The 26,409-nt window shown below is 35.2% G+C and overlaps 1 protein-coding gene across 11 annotated transcripts in view; it reads right to left on the bottom strand.

Annotated features, from left to right (window-relative positions):
• The window catches only part of MAGI2 (membrane associated guanylate kinase, WW and PDZ domain containing 2), a 1,337,104-nt gene that overhangs the window by 597,544 nt on the left and 713,151 nt on the right, over nt 1-26,409 (bottom strand). For all 11 annotated transcript variants that reach the window (XR_009505080.1, XM_059934073.1, XM_059934076.1 and 8 more), the window contains exon 3: nt 4,749-4,868. Coding sequence is in view for 10 of the 11 variants with exons in the window: in XM_059934073.1 (XP_059790056.1) it covers nt 4,749-4,868 (120 nt within the window). In the remaining variant the exon portion in view is untranslated. The remainder of the gene's footprint in view (nt 1-4,748; nt 4,869-26,409) is intronic.

The raw sequence follows: 26,409 nt of genomic DNA, 5'->3' as shown, positions 1-26,409 counted from the left end.
GTGCAAGTGTTTAGTGTTTCTAAAATGAACACCCAAATGCACAGCTTAGAATCTTCCACAATAGGAAAATTGCCAAGAGAAAGAAAAAGAAGGAAATAGCAAAAGAAAAAAAATCTTACAATATGTAATAATAGCTGGACCCTTTTAACTGCAAGCTCCAAGAATCTACTGTTGTTGTGGAGGTTATTACTTACATAGTAAAAATTTTCTCTTGTAATAGAGTATAAGGGAAGGAGAAACAATGACATTTTTATCTCTTTTTTGGTCTCCTGGAATGACAGCAATCTTAGCATCAATTGATCTGCCCTTCAGGAAATATTTACATTTCAGTGGATAGAAACTTGGACTGATAGAAGAATGGTTTTTCTGAAGACTATTTATAGTACTAATAATGATTTTTTATTGGATTGAACATCTCTCTGTCACCAGTGCTATCTTGACTGGAAATAGAGATTCAAAATTTCAATAATAAATGCACGAAGGTCATACTAAAAAAAGTGGATGTGGATTTTAGTTAGTAAAATTAAATGGATTTATGTAAAATTTGTTGTATCTCTTCTGTCATCATAGGAGTTATTGGCTTATTTTCCTAGAAAATTATTTGTCCTTAATATTTAAAATTTTACAGGATTGTATGTGTTATACCAGGGAGAACAGCACTCATTTATGTACAATTGTGAGAAAACTTGAATTTCAGAGGCCTTGTAATAAAATTGTTTAAGAAACTATGTGGGCTGTTAACAGTTGGCTCAAGTCCATATACATTAGGGTCCATGAATAGAAGAAACCACAGCATCAAGGTGAAGGTGAGTGCCATATTTACACTATATTCTGCAGATGCCCTAATAACTTGCTGGGTTTGATTTGGTCCTCTTAAAAATTGAAGGACTATTACAATTGAGCTTATGTCTATTTAAAGAAAACCTTTAACTTTAAGAAACTTTAAGGGTTTCTTCAATAGACAGAAAAATAGCTTTGTTTCAATTTAAAAGCAGAACAGCAAAATATGATAGCAAATGTTACAACAGAACTGCTGCTCTGGAATATGACTGTGGATGATCTCACTAGATGAATTAAATGAAATAAGAGTCCAGGTGCAGCTCAGGGGACATGGGTTTGTTAAAGATGTCATTCAGAACTCAGGGTGAGGCAGTGAGAGTGGTCAGTGAAACCATGAATGTAGCATTCCAGACAACTGGAAGAAGTAGGTCAGGCAGGATTCACGGATTTAGATCCCTGGGTAATTCAGCACTTCGGACAGTTCCCAAGGGCACTGCTTCTTTCCAGGTACTTAGAGTACTTAACCATTAGATTACCAAACCTACTTATTTAATTCTACCTCGCGGTGCCACATTTATACCTGCATGTGACCTTAATCCCAACGGAATTGTCTGCATTCAGCCACAGAGCTCTGTGGTCTGTGTTTCACATGAAGCCTACATCTTCAGTCCTAACAGGAAGGTTCATGGTGCTCTTCCTGTTACTTGAGGTTATGTCAGGCTTGTCACTAGGCCTTGTTATATTAACTTAATTTTCAACCTGACTGAATATGAAAAGATGAAGATGAGGTCATCCAAGTCATGGAAGAGTCTTTACCAACACCTGATGGTCCATTACAGTCAAGTCCTCTGGGCCATTTACGTGCAGAGCCATTCAGCAGCTGTTGTATAACAAACTGAAATGAGGTGCTCATACTAGATGGGGGGTTGGTGATGCAGAAAAAGACTTTAAGAATCTGCTAAAATTCTGCCTAGCGCCATGTGGCCTAACTGTAGAAGGTAACACAAGTATATTAAGGCCTTCCTTGCAGCGTCTGGTAATAACAGAATTGTTCTTCTGGAGCAAGGACTTTGGGCCAGTTTCTAAGAAGCAGAACTACAATTCAGGATAGTCTATCTCATTTCTAATCAAAGGACAAATTCCAGATTAAAATTAGAATTATTGACAACAAGACAGAAGTATATACATACATATATCAGTCTTAAGGATCCTACATGGTTAACAGGTTTCTGACCTTAATGCTCAGAGGAACTCAATTTCTTTTTAATTTCTTTAGTGGATTCACAGATATCAGAAATGGATTTTCTAGCCTAGCTGAGAGCTCTAAAGAGTACTGAGAGAGCATGAGAATGATTTAGCAAGGAGGAGGAAGGAGAACAATGGCCCAAACACTGCAGAAGGGAGAACATATAACAGAGAAAGTGGTATTTTGTTATTTTATGAGAGAGTGATACCACGAAAGTTTGACAAATATAAAAGCTCTGAGGTCCTTCTTTATCTAGTTGAGTAGTACATGATTGTTACTCTGTATATTCTGAAAGCACCAACAGCAGAAAACGCATTCCCTCGGCTTCCTTGATGAATAACACATTAAAACCACAAATAACTCAGGTAGCTCTGAGTCTAGAGCTAGTGATTAATTCTGAAGGAACAGCAGTGATTTTTATTAGAATGCCAATTCTACTGGTTCCTCAGCTGTAACTGTTGGAAAATCTGAAGATTCTGAGATTTGAGAAGGCTCACTAGGTGTCCACCCAGATGGTTATGCGACCTGAGAAAAGAGCTTCTTATTTATTCAAGTACACAGTGTGTATTTGTAAATAACAGTATTGATTCCCCAAAGTCATATGTGTAAATCAGCCTTATTATTCAAAGATCAGCTCTATGCATGCTTGGGAGATTAACAATTTGGCACCAATTTAGCCAACTCTACTCTCAGTGCTGAAAAAACGTCTGAAGAAGATTCAGGATAACCCACCCTGACTCACAAAACTTGGTTACGTTTGTATGGTTTCAGGATATTTCCCTCAAAATTTAACTGAAACCTAAACTTTAAGCTAGGCTTTATTTTTAAATATTGATATTAAACTTCATGACATCTAGTTTATCATGAGAATACAGGAAATTTAACATGAACATTGGATTTAATTTTTTCACTTTCTATACAGTTAATACAATCTTTATTTAACAAAAAAAAAGAAAGGAAGGGTCATACCACTCTTGGAATGCTCGTGGATATTAAGGCATTTGTTCTTTGCTACATAAATATGACATTTAAATACGGTAACTAAATACAAGGCATTATTATTAGCAGACATGCAAACTAATGAATGCCACTAAATCATGTTGCAAAGCTCACAGGAAAACATACTACAAAATTTATTGTTAATTTACTCTGACTTCTTTGATATCATTATTTTCTATGATTTATAATTTATTTTTCATATATAATTTAAGGCAGCTTATATGATCAACACAGCTTTTTTATTTAACTGCTATGTATAAAACAGATAAGCAACAAGAATATATTGCATAGCACAGAGAATTATAGGCATTATCTTGTAATAACTTTTAATGGAGTCTAATGTATAAAAATACTGAATCACTATGCTGTGAAAACCTGAAACTAATACAATACTGTAAATCAACTATACTTCAATAAAAAATAAATATAATATTTTCAATCAACCCTCACTATCATTCATTTTTGACAATTAGAAGAAGAAACAACACTCATTTAAAACCATTTTCTTTTTGTGGGTATTTTTGCCTATTTCCTATGAATGTGGAAATAAGCAGCTAAATGTCTGACCCATAACTTAGGCACATGTCTCAGCCTAAACTGCCTTAGGAGTGTGAAGTAAAAAGAGATTTTAATACTTCTAACAACTTAAAAATACTGCGTTCTTAAATAACTATAGTCCACTGGACATCTACAAGTAAATGAAGGAGGAAGAGGAGGGCCAACTGTTACAAACCCAGTTTAGTTGCTCATGGTAGACCTCTGACATTTGATGGGCTAAGCAGCAATGCATGTGAGTTTTGTTTTTAATATCACTCACTATTAATTGCAGTTCAGTAAAACTAGATTCATCTTTGGATGTAATAATACATATACATATAGTTTACACATACAGTAACTGTGACATAGGAATAAAGGTATTATTTTCTACTGTTTTTTAGTTATATTACTTTAAAATTTCATTATACAGACACAGATCTGTAACTTCATTAGACATAAACTGCATACATGTAGATGTTACTTGAACATATACATGCAGCATGTTATTTATTTGTATTTTTCAATGCTATCATTTCTCCTTTTATGGATAAGACTACTGAGGTTCAGAGATACTCACTGGGTTACTTCATATTCATAGTGGGTAAGTAGTAAAGCCAGGTTTGGAACTGAAGCAGATTCTGGCTTAGGTTACACTGCTTCTTCCTCTGAATCATACGTCCCACCTTCAAGGTTTTAATTTCATTTGTTCATGTTTGACACGGGCACACAAGGAAACCTGTGGTAGAGCTTTGGAGTTCATCCACATATCATATTTTCCTACACCATCATTGTGCATGAGAGGCAAGTGAAGGCAAGTGAAGTGAAGTAACCGGAGAAAACTACACAGAGGTAGTGACAAGACTGGAACTCAAACCCTGTGCTCTTTAGATGCTGCCTAGAGATGAAGATAATTTATCTGCAAGATCACAGCTTAGCCTCAGGATATCCTGATCATAAGGATACTTCAGAGGGTATGTACATACACATTTCTCTTGGCTTCTTAAGAGTAGAATTAACGCAGACATATTTTAATTTTTCTTTACAGAATACACTTCTAAAGTGACCTCATTAAAGCTCTCAAACCAAAACAACAGCACAATAGTAATCTGGTGTTCTAATGCATTTCAGTCAAAGGAGAAAAATGTGATGCGATGAGAAATAAATTCAGCGGTAGAGCTGTGCTTACCTTCATAAGTCCCACTTTCTAGGAGAGCACCACTTTTCTCCAATTCCATAAAATCTTCAACAGTGATGAAAATATAGTCCACTCCAGGAACCTCACCCTCCTTATGTGGCCTTGTGGTGCCTGAACAAGGAAAATTAAAAACAAAGGAAAGACTCTAAGTGATGTGTTGCTGAACTTTAGAAATACCACCATACTTCTGAATATTCAATAACACTTGTTTGTACATCCTGCGAGCTGGCAGTTTGCATTTGTCCTTCTGTTTGTTTGGAAACAGAAAATAGCAGGGGGTTAAGATTAAAGTAAACATACAAAGCATTTTTCTTCATCAAGTTTATAGAGTTCATTGCCATGGAATGTGGCTGCATAGGTTTTTCAGTGAAAAATGCAGACCATTGTGCCCTTTTTGAAGAGGTGGCTTGAATATTGGGCCAGGAGTCTGCTAGCTCAGGAATTTACATATCTCTCTTCCATGAATGGACCTCTATTGTTCTGTAGAGTGCTTTGCTATGACATAAAATACAATGGAAAATAGAAATGTTAGCAAAATGTCAATTTACCTTTATATTTTCATGATCAGCTCCTTTATGGGGGGGGGGGGGTTGTTGCCATTTGTTAATTTTGTGCCAAATAATAGCTTATATTTGATTTAAAGGATAAGAAAAGCTTTGTTATTACTTAAAATTAAATAACTAAATAATAATTAGAATTGAGTAATAATTATAATTAAATTAGTATTATGTTAGTAATATAGTACCCTTCCTCCCTCCCTCTCTCCCTCCCTCTCTCCTTCCCCCCTTCCTTCCTTCCTTCCTTCTTTCTTTCTCTCATTATTGCCTTAAATTCTGACTGAATTGGGAGGTGACACACTCCAAGGGGTTACTGCATGGATCCACCACTCTTGTTTCCTGCATCACCTATAGAGTAAACAGCTTCTGTGACCAGGGTGACAGAACAGCATCCTGTGGCTCAGTACAGCTCCACTGGAGAAGTCAGTCTCCCAGACCTGCTGTCCAGTTTGTGAGGTGGGAACCAAAACAGAGACATATTAAAGGCTGTGGGTTTGTTTTCTGGAATACTTCCTTCCCTGAACATGCCTTAAGCTTCTTTTCTTTTTCTGTGCCACCTACATATGACATTTTGCATGTCAGATTGGAATTTTCATAATGCATACATGCAAATAGTATGCAGAAGTACATAGAAGGCAAATGTGTAAACAAAGTACTAGTACACTGGCAGGCTTATTCACATGTATACTATCGTCCATATTCTCTATAAACTAAACAAAAAGTGTTTCAAACCCTTAAATTTATTTTCACTCTCCAAAATCTTTATCAACTAGGCCACGTAATAGCCAGTCAGTTCTCCTTTTAATCTATTAGGATCAAATCTGGACTGCAAATGAGAGGCCTAAACTAATATCAGAATATACAATGTGTTAGGAAAATTCATTTTTGGTAAAAATGATTAATTTCCATTGAAAAATTTTTTTAAAATTTGAAGGCATTATGTTCTAAAATTAAATTTTACAACCTTCTTTGGGGGTTGCAAAACAATTATTTCCCCATAGTCATGTTTAATGACTTTCCCCTGAATTTGTTATTTTATTTTGTTTAACTGAGCCACATTTTATAATATTCCCTACTGCTTTTAATGTTATAAAATATAAACCTCCCACACCTAGTATGCATAATGTTGTCAAATTGTTTCTATGAGAACCTTAACTTTCAATATCCTGACTTTTATATGCTTAACCCTTGTGAATTAAAAGCACATTAACATGGTTTTTGGCAATCAATTTGTTTTTGTTTCTTTAGAGCACACTCTAATCATTAAGAAAAATCACATAACACATGTTTCAATTTTCCTTCCTAATTTATCTGCATATTTCAGAAGCTACACGCTTTGATTAATTAACTGCTTGCACTGCAGTAATGCATTCCCAGCACAATGTGAGCATAAGACCACAAGCTTAAGGGCAATTTCCAGGGCTGCTGACTTGACTAGAGTGGCTCGCCTGCACCAAATTCTAGTGAACGTGTTTGGGGTTGTGCTCTTCTTGGAAGGACCATGAGTACTTTGGTTCACTGGTTGTTTTTCCATCTACGTCTTACATCTCAGGCCAATGTGATTGACTTTTTGCCTTAGGGATCCAGCCTCCCCTGTGGCTGCATCAGTGTCACCTGTTGCTGTTGACCTGCTTCTTGCTGGCTGCCTATTTGGACTGGGGGTTCGCCTACCTCACTGTTGCTTGAAGAAGTTCTACACTACAGTCTTAAAAGCTGCATTTCCCATCTTTGACATCAGTCTCCCATCCTTTTCTCTCATTCTGTTCTTCTTTCTAATTATAACCTCCAGTCTCCTGATCGCTCCTAATTTCCATGATGTTCCCCATATTTGACTTCATTTGCCTTTCTACTAAGGGACTGGGAATCTAAAATGTCTTCTTTCCTTTAGTTCATCTTCACCATTTTCCAAGTCTTAATAAGCCTCCAAGTTCCCTATTGGCTATTTCATTCAGAGACTGCAGCTGCTATAGAAAACCATGAACTTTCACTGACAAAGTACCCTACAAATTTAGGCTTTCTAATGTTAGTTTTGTTGTTGTTGTTGGACAAGTTTTTGTTTATTCATTTTGGTTTTTTTAAATTGAAGTAGAGTTGATTTACTATGCTGTGCCAATCTCTGCTGTACAGCAAAGTGACTCAGTTTTACACATATAGACACACTTTTTAAAAATTCTTTTCCATTATGGTTTATCCCAGGAGACTGGATATAGTTCCCTGTACTATACGGTAGGAACCTGTTGTTTATCCATTCTAAATGTAATAGTTTGCATCTACCAATCCCAAATTCCCAGTCCATGCCTCTCCCTCCCCCCTCTAATGTTAGTTTGATTCAACTGATGCATAGCAACCCTTTTAATAAGTGTCTTCTTCCCTCTTTGACCCACCATGTTCTAATACTCAAGGGCTTTGACTTTTCAGCAGAAGACATTAGCTCATTCTCTTTCTGGTAATATAAGAGATACTCTGAATTAAAAAGCCTTAAAGTTTCCTAATGTCTACCTCCTTCATCTGCATTATCTTCATCCTTAATTGTAATCATCCATCCATCTTGCTAAGACTAATCCCTTCTCCTCTGCTTTCTTTCAAAGTCTAGTTTTTATTTTTTATCAAAGTTACATATACAGATATTTTAAAGAGTCCACTTCGGGACTACCCTGGCGGTCCAGTGGTTGAGACTTCACCTTCCAATGCAGGGAGCGCAGGTTCGATCCCTGGACAGGGAGCTAAGATCCCACATGCCTCAGGGCCAAAAAACCAAAACATAGAGCAGAAGCAATATTGTAACAAATTCAATAAAGACTTTAAAAACGGTCCACATCAAAAAAAATCTTTAAAAAAATAAAAAAATAAAAAAAAATAAAGAGTCCACTTCTACAAGGTTTGTTATTCTACAACTCTACGTTACTTTTTTTTTAAGTAGACTGTCATCACCCCCCCCCACACACACACACCTTTCATTTTATCCAGCGATAAACACTTTTAACTCTTTTAGCTGATTCTGTTGTTTTACCTCCATGTCTTTAAATAATTTTTCAATACTTATGATGGCTCTTGTTTTTTTATTTTTATTTCAGTCACTATTGATTTCTTGGTAAAGAAAATGAATATTTAGCTCTTTTTTGCCCACACTTCTTCACATCACTTCCTCCATTTTCCCTTCTCCCATTCTCCCAGTAGAACAAACTTGTGTTAGATTACTATTTAACATTTATAATAATAATACTATGTAAATCTATTTCCAGCAGAACCGTGTACTGTGCTGATTAATTTTCCATTCTTGTGTAATTTTTTGTTTACTCTAAATTTAATGTTTTAATTTCCAAATTTCCACATATTGATCAATATTTCAATTAATTAACTCTCTCCTTGGATAAAGAAATCTCCTCTCAGAATATACAAATATATTTGATATTTTGTCAAGTTTATCCTACTCAAGAAATTTCTCCTGGAGCCTTCTGACCTGCTCCAATCCGGACTGTGTTGGCCTACCACATAGCTGCCATTCTGGGATCACCTTTTGCCGTCATCCTGGGATTCACCTTGCCTCTTCCCTGTGTTGTAACCCCTCTTTCCCAGATCCCATATCTCTTTTTGTAGTCCGTTCCCTCATTTTGGCAGAAAACAACTGTCAGAAACTTTCTGTCAAAAGTTGCGTGGGAGCTACATTTTTGAGATTTTGCATGTCTGAAAATGTCTTTATTCAACCCTCACGGGTAGCAAATCTGACTTGGCATTTCAGGAAAATATAATGAAAACATATTATTTCCATCCTGTTCCTCTGTTAATGTCACCACCGCTTTTCCTGTCATGCATGCCCTGAAACTTTCCCTCAGGGTCACATTTGAGGTCTCCCTCATTCTTTTATTCCCTCTCCAAATAGCTGGCAAATTCTATGCCCTGTAACTCTACAATGTCATCCTTCTCTTCTGCACTATCTCTCTTCCAAACACTGCCCTCCTGGACTAAGAAATGGCTACATCACTGGTGTGCCTGCCTCCCCCTCTTAGTTTACCATTGCACTACCCGATTAGCCCTGGTACAGCACGAGGCTGATCACATACTCTCTCCAAAGGGCTTATCTACCCAATCTCTAGTCAAGAAACTTGGCTGAAAAAGGTAAGGAGAGGAAAATACTGTGAGTTAAAAAGAGTCAGAAGAGGCTCAGATTCTATTATTGACAATAAAGGCAACTCTCATGATATGCCAGGTTATAGAGTCTCCTTAGAGGGACCTACCTTGATGCAACATGTGAGAGGACATAATATAAGAATTTTCTGCTTCAGAAATATTTTCCTTCCTGTCCTGCCATCTGTCAATATCCTTTCCTTTTAGCCTAAATTTTCCACCATGGAATTACTCTTCAGTTTAGCCAAAATAGAAACTACCTTTAAAACATATGCTATAGTAGATAGGAATGTGAGCCGTGGAATCAAACTGTCTGAGCTCGTTGATGCTCTGCCATTTGCTATCAGCAATATCTTGAGGAAGGTTCTTCATCTCTATAAACTCTAGTTTTCTTATCTGTAAAATGGGAATAATACTAGTAGCATATTTACAAAGTTGATTAGAAGAAGAAATAACCCATATACTTAAAACAATGTCTGGAAAATTTTAGGCACTCAGAAAAGATTATATGTTAAGTACTCTTATCTGAAAGAACAGAGATGACACCATGGATAGTTGTTTTTTCCTCATGAATTTTTTTTTTTAAGATTTTTTTTTTTTTTTTTTTGGATGTGGACCATTTTTAAAGTCTTTATTGAATTTGTTACAATGTTGCTTCTGCTTTATGTTTTGGTTTTTTGGCCGTCAGGTATGGGGGAATCTTAGCTCTCCGACCAGGGATTGAACCCGCACCCCCTGCATTGGAAGACGAACTCTTAACCACTGAACCGCCAGGGAAGTCCCCCCAGGAATTCTTGCCAAAAATATTAATTGAGCACGTATTATGTGATATTCAAGCACTATTCAAGATACCTGGTATATATCTTTGAAGAACACAGAATAGAATCCTTTCCTTCATGAAACTTACATTCTAACGAGACAGAGAATAAACAAACAAAGAAAATTTTTTTCTAAGTTATATAGTATTCTGTAAAGGGCTAAATCCTATTAAATGACCATAAATCAAATCATTAGCACCTATGGACTATTCTGTGGGTCAATTACTGAGATTTTTAACCGTTAGCTTAGACAATACAGAGCAAAAGTTTGAAGAGAAAGACTTTAAAGGACCTGAAGGGAAGCAGAGATCTGCAATACTTATGGGCTGCAGGCTTCACAGGAGTGAATGACAGCTTGGCTAGAGACCTCTGGGAATCAACAGGAGTTCCACAAAGAGCCTGGTTATATTTTAAAAAGAATCACTAAATTCCTAGAGAGAAACTTCACTTATTTCACATACTGCTTGGTCTAGCTTAAGTCAATTGACTTATACACTGGTGTCCAAATACATGTATTTTTGAACTTCCAAGGTTATTTTTATAGGGTTGATAAATATGACAGTGCATGGTGGGTTCTGATGACTGGTAAATGTGCACACACATAGACACATACATATCACCCCTCATTTTTAAAGGAAGAAGGTGGAAGGCATCATGTGGCAAAAAGATTCTTAGAACTGAAATTCAGAACATCTGCTTTTTACTTTTGTTTTAATATTTTAGATATGTGGTTCTGGGTTAAAACATCCTTTAGTTGATCATCAGTTTTCTTATTATGCAGTGAGGTAAATACTGGATATAAAAGGGTATTATAAAAAGTAAAAACATGAGCACTATGGCAACATGATTGCATTCCTCCTTAGTAATATTAATACACTACTAAGAATAATACAATTCTAACAAACATCATTGATGGTATGTTATTGTTGCAATCTTTATAATTAAAGTTTCAAGTGAATTAATTTCATTAAGGCTAAAATTTCTTAAGAAGAAAAAGTTCTTATGCCTAAAGACACAGATTACCCCTTTTCATTGTCTGGGTGTAAAGAAACATTGAGATAGAAATCCATTTCCTTTGATTACACACCAAAATGTGGGACACAATGATTTAGTCACTATTTAGGAGGACCCTCTGCCTTTTGTTAGACAGATACTTAAGGCCAGTAGAGCTTATGGACTAGACTGTAAGAAGTTTTTTACCCTTTGCTGAATCATTTGAAAAGTGTGAAAGTGCTCATAAAACTTGATTAGTGGATCATTTAATTTTACCTTCAGGCATAGAACCTTCAACAACAAAGACTCACAAAGTAAGATTTTAGATCCATGTGTCAGGGAAGAAAAGATATTAGTTGGTCTTAAATCAGTTGCCACCAGAAGAAGAAAGCAATTGGCTGAAGAAAGAGAAAGCAATTGGTGATCTATGAACAACCCTTTGGAAAGAAATACAATTCTAAAAATAAGGCAAATAACGTGAAATATAATGAAGTGTTGTACAATGGTAATTTATAGCTAAAGGTAATGAATATGTAGACTGGAGAAATAGTTGAATTTCCTGAAGCAGTTACCTTATTTTTATGCTGAAATAATTACAGCTACTTCCCTATCTCAAAAGATTATGAATAGAGAGATGACAGTGAAGCAAGACTCAGCAGTAATAACAAGTAATCACACAGCATTAGGAACAGGGTGGAAGCTAGGGAGAATAAAAGAAGAAATACAGATGATTCGTCATATAGCTAAAGCTAAAGCTCACCTTCTTTTACTGCTCTTCTATATTTGGTTGATGCTTCCCTAAGTGGTGTTTAGAAATGTCCAAAATAAATTTTATTATCCAAATTATGGTTTATGTACTTCATTCTTTACTATGTCTTCCTGACCACTCATCCAAAGAAAAAAATAAAAGGAATGGAAATGGAGGAAATGGTACTAAATTAAGTCTTTATCTCCTATTGCTTCTTTTCTTTAAAAAAAAAACTTATTTAATAATTGCTAAATTAAGTACTGCATGAATAACACCTCCTTCATGAGTTAAGGAAAACATACGGTACTTGTGCTCAAAAGACATGTTCTGAAGAGAATGAATTTGCTCCCAAATGGCTAGCTTATTATTGATGCATAGTGAAAGCACAAGAAAGTCACTTGTCATTTTGTTACCATGGCAACTGGGGGGTTGCCAATGGATTTTTTTTTTTTTTTTATTCTACTTTTTAAATGAAGGAACATTTCTCCTTTTGCCTTAGGAAGAAAAGAGCATGACGTTGGTGGTAAATGTAACCCTAAGGCACATTTCCCCTCAGCCTTCTGATAGTTCCTAATTTTAGGAAAATGCTTAAAAAACAGTCATTGGCTTACAAGACAGTATTACTACCTAGATGATAGTCAGTCCAGTCATCTACTGTGATCTATTTTGATGTGCTGAAAGTTCCACAGTGCCCATTGCATCACAGGCAGATGGGTCACTGTGTGAGAATCTGAGAAACTGGATTCTTTTCTTGTGCATGTTTCTGAATATATATTTTTCTTTATTCCTGGTGTTTCTCAACTGCAAGCTGGAGAAAATAAATCTTGACCACTAGGGTGACTTCCTCTGGATTCAACCTTAACTTATATTAGATTCCTGAAGATACTTCTTTAGTATGTCAGTTACTCATTAGCACGTGTGAACACCATCACAGATTTGTGTACTTCCAATAAAAACATTCAGGGGATTCCTTGGCCGATGGCTCTCATCAATTTTTACCTAATCAGCCTAGGCCTTGGGTTTTATTATACTCATTTTCAATCATATAAAATCCAGAAGTATGATTTTATACAGACACAGAGCTAAAGCAAGCAAAGTAAATAATATAGTTTGGGCCACTGATTCCCATGTGATAGAGAGATTATAAAGCAATGTGAGATTTATACATTTCATATCAACTGATGGGGGAGGATTGGGTTAAGGTCAGAAAGGAAAACATACAATTCAAGTCAATTAATCACCTATTAGGTTTTCTAGTGAATTATTGCCTCAGTAAAACACTATGAATGCTTTATAAAATATTGAAGACAAATCCATTTGCAAAACACCAGTAGTAACTTTGACTTATTTTCTTAACAGTGCATTGTTCTAAACCTCAGGAATTATTTTAAAACTCTCTTCTTCCCTAAAACAGGATACTGTCAATTAGTGTTTAAAGCTGAATTGACATATCCTAGTAATGTTATATATCTTTCAGACACCAAGACATTTTTGAAGAATAAATCTCTCCTTGAATATCTCTGGATATAGAGGTTTAGACTAATGTCCCATACGGCACCAATTACTGTTTTACATCTTAACAGTTTGGATTGAGGCAGCATAATACCCAAATGGATGGTTCTTAAAATGTAGGATGCATCAGAATTACAGGGAGGCTTGTTAAACACAGATTGTTGGGTATCACATCTGGAGTTTCTGATTCAGTGCTCCTGGGCGGGGCCTGAGAATCTGCATTCCTAAAAAGTTCCCAGGTGATATTGATGCTTCTAGTCCAGGGACAACAATTTGAGAACCACTGCTCTAACCTCACTCATATCTCAGGGAACCCAAAGTAAAAGCCATGTCTTAAATGGCATTGTTAATTTAACCACAACACCTCACAAAGCATGTGGTTCATGACTTGTCATTGGCCCTAATCTACAGCTGTGTACTGGGTTCAGAAGAAACAAGTCATTAGTTGTTTGTTGGTGTAGAGGTGAATAGAGTCGTGAGAGGTACATTGCAAAACCAAAGTACTCTCTTGTGCTACTGCACATTGCTTTTTCATAGTTCTCTTAGAAGTTAAATGAATTTGGAAAATAATTGACAAATCTCCATTTATGTTTGCTTATAAATAACTTTCATTATTATCTGAAGTAATACAAAGTATCTTGGTCCTATGTGTGCAACGATATGGCTTAAATTCTGAAAGACATAGGTAGCTTGAATATTGCTCACCAGGAATGACAAATATGGCAAGAAAAAACAAGTATCTAATACAGAAAATCTCTTGCACTAAGAAAAACTGTGGTGGATATAAAAAACAAAACAAAACTAGAAGACACAAATGAAAAATCTGTGGACCTCCAACAAGTAAGAAAAAACTAACACCTCATTATTTCCCTATGCCAAGGTACCTGATTCACTAAATCATAAATTATAGTTTGTCTACAACTATACTAATCAGACTAAATCAGGGTATGAGCAGCATACATTGTGGAATTAGTACCCATAAGGCTCTCGGTTGGAACAAATTATTAGACAAACACATCCTTTCATCAGTTCTATGATTCCACTCATAGAGTTATGCCCTGGCTATAAAAACCAGAGAAGATAAGGGTTAGAGGTGAGAAATGTCATCCAAAAATCAAAGTTTATCTTATTGACCTTTGTCATTTGAACTCAAAACCCATGGCACTAAGTAAGAAAGACAGGCAATGTTTGGGGGTGATCATTGCTGAAGTGGATACTTGCATATACATTTCCAATTTTAAGGCTTCTACACTAAATGATCATACTTAATTACTGACAGTAACAAGTCATTGTTGATGGCCCACACACTGAGGGAGAGCTGGGGCAAAGTGAATGATATCCTAATTGCATAGCATTTGAATCATTACAGCTTTGATGACAAAGAATTAGTAAACTAAATAACCATTCCTTCACAACAAAATCCATCTCCTCTACCCAACAGATTGTTGATGAAACTTTAGCTACACAAATTACTTTCTCCAGCAAAATTCTGTCTTTACCTCACTCATATTCACAGTCTAGAATAATCCACTACTCACAGATACAGAGAAATGACTAGGTAAAATGACTCACCCAAGGAAAATCAGATTCCTAGACAACTATGTACTTGGCTTTTTGATCCATTCTCACAATATACAATAAACCTAACTCCAGGATAAAGGAACACTGTACCTTCACTGATAAAACACAGTAGTAAACCATAATCTTAAGAGTCTTAAATTGACTATTAATTTCCTGATTTTTCAAGATAATAGAAGATGAATGCCGCTTTTGTTACCAATTAATTCCACTTTGAACATTTTATTTTAGTTTTCCAATATTTAATTTAGATATAGTCTATATCTGACATTCTACAGGACTAATAAAAAGAGATTTTGATTCCCTAATTTATTATTCAATAGATAATGTTTCAAAATTACATACTGAGCTAAAAAAAGGAAACATCCGTAGTGACTTTTTATAGAAACAATATATATTTAGCTTGAAGCTTTTATACTTTCCTCATGTAAAATTAATCTAGGCCAGAACTAAACTGTGCAGATAACACCAGTCCTCTGAGCAATGCACTCTACTCTTTGACCTTCATTGCATAGAAGGTTTAGTGAATCATAGCTTTATCATTTTATATCTATTAGAATCTTTCAATGACATTAACTTTTAGTATCACCGTATGTCTCTACAGCATTCTACTGATATATTCTGAAATGCCCAAGGTAGATCATAGAATACAGAGTCTACAGAATACCAAAAAATCCAGACGAAGGTAAGAAGACAGTTAACTAATCAGGGATTTTAAAATATTGAAATGCTTGTCAGATTATGTGGCACAAATCATGTATTCGAGTGATCAATTTTTATTTATTGAGGTTCTCAAGTATACACATGTCAAATAATTACCAAAGGAAAAAAAGAAAGGTGGGCCAGCCATTAAATTTTGAGCTGTGTGGCCCAGCTCCCGTTTAAGAAACTGAGGGAAAAAGGAGAAAAGTGACTTGATCAAATAAAATAATCAGCATTCCAAGAAAAAAGAAAACACAAGTACCTTGATTTTTTTTCTTTTTTTTAGCCAACAGACAATTTTATGCCTCTGAATGTTAAACAAAAAGGGTGGGGGGAAGAGGCAGAGTACTCTTTCTGCCTTTCTAACACCTAAACACCAGACACACAGCCGTCAGCAACCTAGCCTAGATCTATGTGACCCTTTAGGTTTGAAGGGCAGCAGAACTCAGTTTCTATGCAATTATCATAAGCTCCCAGAACCTCTAGTCTTCTTTCCAGGCCACTGTGCTCGCTTCTTGATCGGACAGCAAATTAAAAGTGATACAGGGTAATGTGTATAGTGAACTGTCACATATTCATTTTGTGACCTTCGTTGGAAATATTTACTTAAAAACATCAGAATAAAACCACATGGTAACAAATATCTTTGGCTTTATAGACTCTCAAATCATGTTTCTGAGGGTCCCAATTATCATGAGAGATTAAGAGAAGCAAGAATTATAAAATACAAAATAAAATTTTAAGGACATTTCAAAAGAATGCTATTGAAGGTACTTCTGGCACAAGATATTGAATTAAATAGTGAATTATCAAAATAAATATTAGATTCTTTAGAGAGAATATTTGTAATTTTAGATAAATCCTTACCTCCTTTATAGAGAATTAAAAAACAAGGCTACCTGCCAGGATTAATTGAGATAAAGTACAAAAAAAGAGATGAGAACACCGTCAATGCAGCAGTTGACTCAGAAACCTCCCCAAAGTAGCATGATGGCTGGGGAGCTAACACCTAATAGAGTGATAGTTCTCTGGCTTTCAAACCCAAAGTATTAAGTACTGTCCTCTAGAAGAAGGGCTAAAGAGTCGGGTATTTGAGACAACTAGAAAGGCAAAGCCTCCAAACTGGACTGCAGGGCATTAATGAATCCATATCAAAATCAACATTGTTTGTAGGTTTAACATCCAAGAACAAAGTTAAGTAGCTCTTTATCTCCCCAAACAGTTAAACTCCAATTGTTCCTTTGGAATAGGGATTGGCAAACGTTTTCTAAAAGGGTCAGATAGTAATGACCTAGGCTTTGCCAGGCATAAGTCTCTGTGGTATCTACTAAACTGTCATTTTAGGTGCGAGCAGCCACAGATAATACATAAAGGAATGAGCATGGCTGTTTTCCAATAAAACTTTATTTACAAGACAGTAGGCTGTATTTGACCTGCAAGCAGTAGCTCTCTTGCCCATGCATTAGGTCTTTTGACCATTTGTGTCTTGATGCTCTTGTCTCCTCCACCTGTACTTGTAAACCAACAAGATGCAACTCAAATGCCAGCATTTGAGTGCACCACCTCAATACAGAGAAAAATATGACCATTTCTGATGGTGTGGCCAGCATTAAGTGTAACATTTCACATATATGCTCATTATCCCTTTGAAAAATTCTCAAAACATAACTAACTAGGTAGGTTTCTAATACACAGATACAAAAATGGGGGGGGGAAATCTCTGGAAAGACACACAGGTATTTGTTCCCCAAGAAGCAAGATAGACTGTCCTTAAGCAATCTTTGAGCTAGTTTCAACACATAATTGGAAGGAGAATTATGTGATTTGTGACACTATACCAAGAGTAGAAACACACCTGTTCCTATAAATAAAGCAGTGAACAAGCTTCTCCATGCTCTAGGTATTGTGCTAAAGGCATTGTATCTTTATGTGGAAAATAATGATATCTTGCTGACCTTGCTGCCATGGGGTATAATTTCATTAGCAATAATTCTGCAGCCTATGGAATTCAGCAGACATTTAATACAGGGAAGAAGTATTAAGCCTCTAAGTGCTTCTGAACTCCACATGTAAATTTTATCATGTTATATCTGTAATGCCCTGTATGCATGCTATATGTCTACCATGGGAATCAAGTTACATATGATTTGTAGGAGAAACTGACAGTCACATTCACATTTTATATGTGCTAAGAAATTTATTATTTTCTGATGTAAAAATTAGCAATTACATGATAAAGTTGTATCAGAAAAATATACACCTGAATATAAGTGTTAAATTTAGGACCATATCTTGGTAAAACTCTCATAATATATGAAAATAAGACAAAGAAAAAGAGAATTATCTTAGGCTAGGCAATTCATGATACTTGGTTTCGTATTGCATTACAGTAAAATACTGAAGATAACTTAGCTTATATATTAAAGAGGAATTTCTCTTACTGAGACAATCTGCAGATTTGTAATACATTCAGTAAAACATTTTTGAAAACTTTTTTAAACAAATTTATCATTTGTCCAAAGACATATGGAATGTTTGAGAATGAATATTTATCTACTAGAAAAAAGAAAAAGACATGACTGATGAATATAGCAAAGTAAGGAATTGTAGGGGAAGTTTCTTTGTGTAAATAATAACATTAACAAGTACTAATATGTATTGATTTCTAACCTTGTGTGAAACATTGTACTATGCACTTTGAATGCATTAGCTCTTTTACTTCTCTTAACAACATAAGGTGGGTAGCATTCTATCCATTTTACAGCTTGAGTAACTTGTCCAAGTCACAGGGCTGGTAAGTGGCGGAGTCAGGATTTAAACCCAGTCACTCTACCTGCAGAAGCCAGGCTCCCAAGTAATAGGGTATTCCACTCTCACGCATGAAATGTTCTATACAGATTTTGTCATGAGAGACGGATGGGAGCAGTGGGTGGGAGTGATAGGGAAGTGTGCTTGGTGAATGGGAGGTGGGAATCCACCATTCAGAGCACATTCAGATCAAGCATTCTACTAGGAGAGAATAACAAAACCAGGAGTCAAATATCCTATGGAGGCATAGGAGGAAATAAGACATTTTCTAAACTGTTGCTGAGTTAGGGTGGGGATATCCAGAAAGATAATTCAGAATTACCAAGGAAGTAGCTGCAGAGCACAAAAGAGAGATATCTTTGGAAAGGAAATCCCAAACTTCTAAAACTGGAATGCTACAAACATTTTAAAAGAGCTCTGAGCAGAAGAAAAAGTAGTAATTTCCTCAAAATGGAAAAATTGCAAAATATTAAGAATTGAATGAAGTTTTAGTTATTTAGAGCATATGCCCCTTTTTGCCACATTTCTCAATAGACTTTATTTTTTAGAGCAGTTTTAGGGTCACAGCAAAACGGAGCAGAAAGTACAGAGTGTTCCCATATGGCCGCCCTCCTCTCCCCACAATACACAGCCTCCCCCAACATCCACATCCCTCCCAAGCGTGGTACATTTGGTACAACTGATGAACCAATATTGCCACATCGTTATCAACTGAAGTCCATAGTTTACATTGGGGTTCACACTTCTGTGGTGCATTCTACAAGTTTTGACAAATGTATCATTACATGTATCCACCATTACAGTATCATGCAGCATAGTTTTACTGCCCTAAAAATCCTCCATGCTCTACCTATTCATTCCTTCCTCCCCCCAAACCCCTGACAACCTTTCAATTGTCTCCATAGTTTTCCCTTTTCCAAGATTTTCTATAGTTGGAATTATACAGTACGTAACCTTTTCAGATTGACTTCTTTCACTTACCGATAGAGCATGTGTCCCTTTTACAGATCACATTATAAAAATGTGACTTGTAGAAGTTTCAAAAAGTATTAATTTGGTGCCTATACTGACTGTTAGAAAGACTAAAATAAATAAAAAAAATTCCGTCATGAAGGAAATGTCAAGTTATTAAGATGCAGACAATTGCAGCCACCTGTATAATAATTATTTCAAAATAGCATTTAGAATGGTAAACATAAAATGTATTTTTAAAATAATTTAAAAGATAAGAGATGGTTTAAAGCATAAAATAATAACACTATATTGTGGGATTTATAACATACGGTGAATTAAAATGTATGATTACAAGAGAAGAGAGGCTGGGGGGAGGAGAATGGAAGTATACTATCATAAACTTCTTATATGTGAAGTGGCGTATCACTTGTTGGCTGACGTAATACATTAAGATGTATAATATAAAGCCCAAAGCAACCTCTAAACCGGGCACACAAAATTAAAAGATAGAGATGATTAGTTTAAACCAAAAAAGCAAGCCCTAACTATATGCTGCCTATAAGAAATACATTTTAAATACAACCAAAAATGTTAAAAGTGTAAGGATAGAAAAAGATGTGTCATGTTATGATTAAATGAAGGCTGTCATGCTGTAATAACATCAGAAAAAGTAGATTTTAGAGCAAAGAATATTAACAGAGATAAAGAGGCTCATTTCATAATAATAAAGGGGTCAATACATCAAGAGAACATAAAAACCCTAAATGTTTATGTACTTGTAACAGAGAGTCAAAATACATGAAGCAAAAACATAGAACTACAAAAAGAAATTTACAATTCTCCAATTTTACACAGATTTCAACACACCTCTTTCGGTAATTGATAGAACAAGTAGACAGAAAATCAGTAAAGATATAGACCTGAACAACACTATCTACCAACTTAACCTAATTGACATTTATAGAATACTCCACCCTATGGCAGTGGCATAGTACACATTTTTTAAGTGCACATGTAAAATTTACCAAGATAGACCATATCTGGGTCATAAAACAATTTCAATAATTCAATATTGTTCAAATAAAAAGAACTACATTTTCTGAGCATAATAAAATTAAGTTAGTAACCAATAACAGAAAACCCCCAAATATTTGGAAGCTAAATAGCATAGATCAAGGAAAAAATCAAAAAGGTAATTAGAAATTATTCTGAACTAAGTAAAAATGAAAACACAAGATACCAAAATTTGTGGGATGGTAATAAATCAAGAGTTAGAGAGAAAGTTACAGTCCAACATATCAATACTGAAGAATAAGAAAGGTCTCAAATCAATGACCTCAGGAACTAGAAAAAGAAGAGCAAACATTGGTTCACAAACTGACCGCATACACACAGGGCAGGGAAAGGCTGAAGAAAGAGACAAACCACTCCAAATAGGTATGTGGCAGGTTTAACAAGCAAGGGACCTTACATATGAGACTTGGTCTTGGGCGGTTGCAAGAGGAATATATCTCCATGCTCGCCCACCAGAATCTTAAAAATTTATATAGAGGTTAACCGTCTACAGGGTCTTAACAACACATTGTTTTCTCAAGGCTGCGTGCTTGAAAATGACTCCCAATGTGGGAACGATGGGCAGAATGTACGTTCCAAGGACAGGAGAGGGAGTAAAGAGCCTTCCGTTGCGCAGGTCCAGCTCTCGGGTCAACTGGCAGTCATGTCCTCTTAATGCCCTCTTCCAGTAGCAAATTAAACCGAAAGTAAGACGTAAGAAGAAGAAAGGGAATAATAAAGACAGAGTAGAAGTCAATAAAATAAACAGAAATCAATAGAGAGACAATTAAACCAACAGCTGGATCAATCAAACTAATAAGCTTCTAGCCAGACTGATATCAAAAAAGAAAAGACACAAATTGCCGATATTTAGCAATGTAGTAAAATCACTACAGATTCAACAGATATTAAAAGCTTATTAATGAGATATAATTAACAAATTTATGCCAATAAACTTGACAGCTAAGATGAAATGGACAAATTCCTAGACACAACCAAAGCACATTTAAAAATACATACATAGCCCGAGTTATATATATATATATATATATATATATATATATATATATATATATATATATATATACACACACACACATACATACACACACCTGTGTATATATTTCAGTTTTTGGTTAAAAACTATCTCTCAAAGAAAACTCCAGGGCCAGATAGCTTTCCTGATGAATTCTATCAAACATCTAAATAAGAAATAACACCAATCTACACAAACTCTTTCAGAAAACTGAAGAAGAGGCAATACTATCCAATTCATTTTACAATACTAGCATTACTCGAATCCCAAAACAAGGCCAAAAGTGGAAGAAAAGAAAATTATAGACTAATATTCCTCATGAACATATATACAAAAACTCTTACAATATTTTAGCAAATGGAATGCAGCAATATAAAAACAGATAATACATCGGGAACAAGTGTTTATACCAGGCATGCAAAGTTGCTTTAACATTTGAAAGCCAAGAGATGTATTTCACCATATTAACAAACTGAAAAAATAAAACCCATTTAATCAAAAACATACAGAAAGAATATTTGACAAAATAAAAAAATCTACTTCTGATAAAAACTCTCAGCCATCTATTTACATAAAGTTTTTTAATGTGCACAGTTAGTTCATAGATACAAACATACAGCAAAACTATGAAAAATTGTGTGCAATTATAAACACCAAACCAAGAAGAGTGGTATCTCTGAAAGATGAGAGAGGAACATGGGACCATAAAGGGAATTTGAAGAAGGGTATAATGGAAGAGATTTGACTGTATCTGCAATGGTTTACTAAAAAAAAAAAAAAAAATCTGAGCAAAGGTAGGAAAATATTAAAATGTATTAAATATTTGTGGGATATACTCAGGTCTTTGTTATATTTTTTTCTCCACTTCTGAAGCCTTAAAGTAAATGATGGTACGTAAATAAGACTGAATACTAAGCACCTATTAAAATAACATTTACAATTCTGTAATGGTGTGAGGATTCTTCTGATGAGTAATGTTACTTTAAAGCAAGACAAAATCATATGTAGGAAGGCAGCAATTTTGTAAATGTACTTATGTATGTGTATGATATTCTACTATGTAAACTTATCACAATCTATTTACTCTCCTATTGGTTGAGTATCAATGACATTTATGTTGTTTCCAAATTTTTACTACAACAAACAATGCCACAATGAAAATTTTTTGTATATCTCCTGTGCACGTGTTCCTACTGCATATACTTAGCAATATAAACACTACTATATCAATAGTTTTCCTTTACAAAGCTATAGAAAAATATAATGGGGGATCCCAAATATAATACTGAAAAAGATAGCTGAATCTAACTCTTTCTCCTTGCCTGTACAGCCAACTGTCACTTGAAGGAAAATTTGACCATTTATGACAGCTTCAAATTGTCCTTTAACACTGCTCAATAATCACAATTATACTACCTCACTTCGTCTCTCTCTACATTTTTTTCAAAACTATTGCTCTCTTTTCAAATCTTCTTCCTTCTTAGATATGTATACTCTTGGTTATCCTGTCTCTCTTGTATATTCAATCTTATAATTAGACACAGGTTGAAATAGATGCTACTTGGAAATAAGTTACTATAACCTCTTTGATGGGCAGGTAGCAATACATAAATATCAACATTTAAAATGTATAAACATTTTGATCAAATAATTTGACCTCTAGAAATTTACCATACAAATATTGTCTCACAGACCAAATATGTATATACAAGGATGTTCACTGCAGCATCCTTACAATAGAGAAAAAACTAAACATAAAACAATTCCTCCCCCATCATTTTCAATTACTGATTGAAAATGCTTGGTACATAAGAGTAGTGGGAAAAGAAGAGGCCTCCATAAATCCATGCTTATATTCTATGTCTTTATGTTAGCCTTACTTCCAAAGATACAACAGCTGTAACCTGAAATATGGCCAATCCTCACGATTTTCTTTCAGCATCATATCAAACACCGGTCTCTTCACCAGTTTTTCACTTATTTCAGCATAATTTAGGATAGGAACTCTCAATTTTGGCTACACCTCAGAATCACCTGAGGAGATCTATAAACTAGTGGCTCCACCTCAGATAAATTAAATCAGAATTTTGGGGTTAGCGTCCACTGGTGGCTTCCCAGGTGATTTTCATGTCCACCAGCATTGTGGACCACTGATCTTGGGATATAATCAGTAATTTGGCTTATCATTAGCAAGCTGAAATCTTTAAATGACTTCCAATTGATTTCTATGTATTCTGAAAATTTAGGAAGATAGTGAAATTTATTTTGTTTCCAGGAATTCTGATGCTTGCTTCTTCTATCTGCTATATAGACTGTTGGTGTCAGTCTAAGACGTTTTGCTACAGAAATTTGATACACTGAAGCTTTACACAAGTTTTACCCTGGGTGACCAGTCTCATGACTTCAGAAGTTCTGCAAGCTCATATACTCTTACACATTTTGAGGTTCTATGTAATGTGCTGTCAGGTCAGCCCCAATGTGGTGATTAATTTCCTTTAACTGAAACATTCTGGTTCCATTAGGTAATCTTGAGTGCCTTGTTAAACTTCACGTCCGTTGGGTACTGGCACTTGTTTTATTTCCCACAATGACTTTTTGAAAGAAACAATCTCTACCATTTCATGCCTGGTCCTTTTTCTTGGGAATGTAAAAGTTGTGATCAAAAAGTAATAAGACACTTTTTAAAAAATTGTATTTTTATAAGATACTTTTAACAAAACCATCAGAACTTGAACATGAAAATGAGTATTTACACCTTAGGAGACTATGCACTAGTTAAAAATTTTTTTTTTTTCTTACAATTCTACTTTGGGAATTGCTTTTAGAATCAGCGTCACCTTTTTGGAACATCCACTATCATGGCAAAATTTCAATGTCCCAGACTAAATTTGATTTGTGGAGACAGCAGTTAAAGTTTGTTTAGATTGAAATCTACTGAATTTTTTGGATTATAAATTAAAGAAGTTAATACCATCTGGTTCAAAAAAGAGGTGTGACTAAAAATAATGAAACTATTTTCTTTGTGACTACTCCTGGCTATGGGAGTAATTAACAAAACAATATTTTTTCTTCACAGCAGGTGGTAGCTACCCAGCTGTCAAATTATCCCTAGGTTATTAAAGCCCTGTGTTTTGGCATGGTCATCACTACTGTTATTGGCATAGAATTATACAGATGGGGACAGTGGTGTATGGGAAAAAGGTTAGAGTCTGGATTGGAGTACGTGATTTAATTTCCCTAGTCCTAATATTCCTCATTTGTAAAATGGGAATAATAAAGCCAACCATGTGAAAGTGCTGTGAGGATGACATGAGAAAATATAATAGTTTTAAATGCTTTATCTCAACACTTCTCACATCCTAACATGCATAGGAATCTCCTTAGGATCTTATTAAGATCAAGTTTCTGATAAGTAGGTCTAAGCATCTGGAGCTAAAGGGGGAAACAAAGTCTCCGATGGGAGTGGTCTCCAAAATCAAATGTCCCATATGCCATTTCCATGGGAGTGGGCAAAGAAAGCGACTGAAAGCAAAAGAACTAAAACCAGGCAAAATAGGCTTTCAGAGTCAGGAGATTTAACCCGGAAATATCTCTTGAGTCAACAGTAAAACGAGAGAGCCTTTAATGAAGTACCTACAGGGAAGTACACAGGCAGAGAGGAAGTTGTTTTTCTTAAGAAATTTATTTTATGAGCAGTTATAATGAGAATGTATCTTAATCATTTCAAGTCAATAACAATATTCAGCAGCAGTCTTTGTCCTCCCTTCACTAAGGATTGCTGCTGGCTATTAATCATTTCAAACACAATGAAAAGATAAAACCAATCTAGGTATATTGAAATAAAATTAAATCCTACTTGGCTCTAAATACTATTCTGTCTGAGGTGACATCATGATGTCTGGCTAACAAGCACAGTACACACACAACAGTCACTTTGTTTTTTTTTCGTATCCAAACAGACAGTGTCACCTCATTCTGCCAAGCAGCTACTCAAAAACAATCAAGAAATAAATGTATTCTCAGTGGTGATTTAGGGATTTCTCGGGAGTAAGCTTTTAGCAATCCTTGACAAGGCACCTTCATCATATTTCATGAAGCTTGAAAAACACTCTGTCATCTTTTAAGATTCTTAGTAGTATCTCTCACATCATGTTATTTCAAATCAATCATTATATATCCTGGAAGCAGCTCCTCCATGAGGCTTTGAAGTAGTTTTGATCCAGTAGTAGTATGTCCACTGTTATATAGACTGATAATGCAGACCTTCCAGAATCTTGTTGAACACTTTAAGTTGCTTTCAGATAATTCAAGCAACAACACAAAACAAAAATAAACACAGGTAGACACACACACAGACATAAACTTTCTGCTTTGTCCTTGGCTCACTTAGAAAAAAAAATAGAAACAAAATAAAAATTTTTTTTCCTCCTAATTCCTTCATTGCCTACATTAACCTAAATCACTGGATATTCATCACTCCTCTATTTCAGCCTGCGCACTGTAGACACTCTGTGTGCTTTGTTTTTAACTCCCTTTCTGTTGAAATACAGTCTGGGTGCACTGAGTTATTATGGCTGATTCACTTTGTTGTATGACAGAAACTAACACAGCATTGTGAAGCAATTATACTCCAATAAAGATGTATAGAATAAATCAATAAATAAAATGATTTCAAAATTAAATAAATAAAGTATAGCCAAAGATGACTTCTTGTTCAAAAACATCAATATTATTTATAATATACATCAGATTCTAAAGTCAACCAAAA

This window comes from Balaenoptera ricei, chromosome 9 (assembly GCF_028023285.1).
Source record: "Balaenoptera ricei isolate mBalRic1 chromosome 9, mBalRic1.hap2, whole genome shotgun sequence".
NCBI classification, from domain to species: Eukaryota; Metazoa; Chordata; class Mammalia; order Artiodactyla; family Balaenopteridae; genus Balaenoptera; species Balaenoptera ricei.
This window is presented reverse-complemented; position numbering and strand designations above follow the sequence as displayed.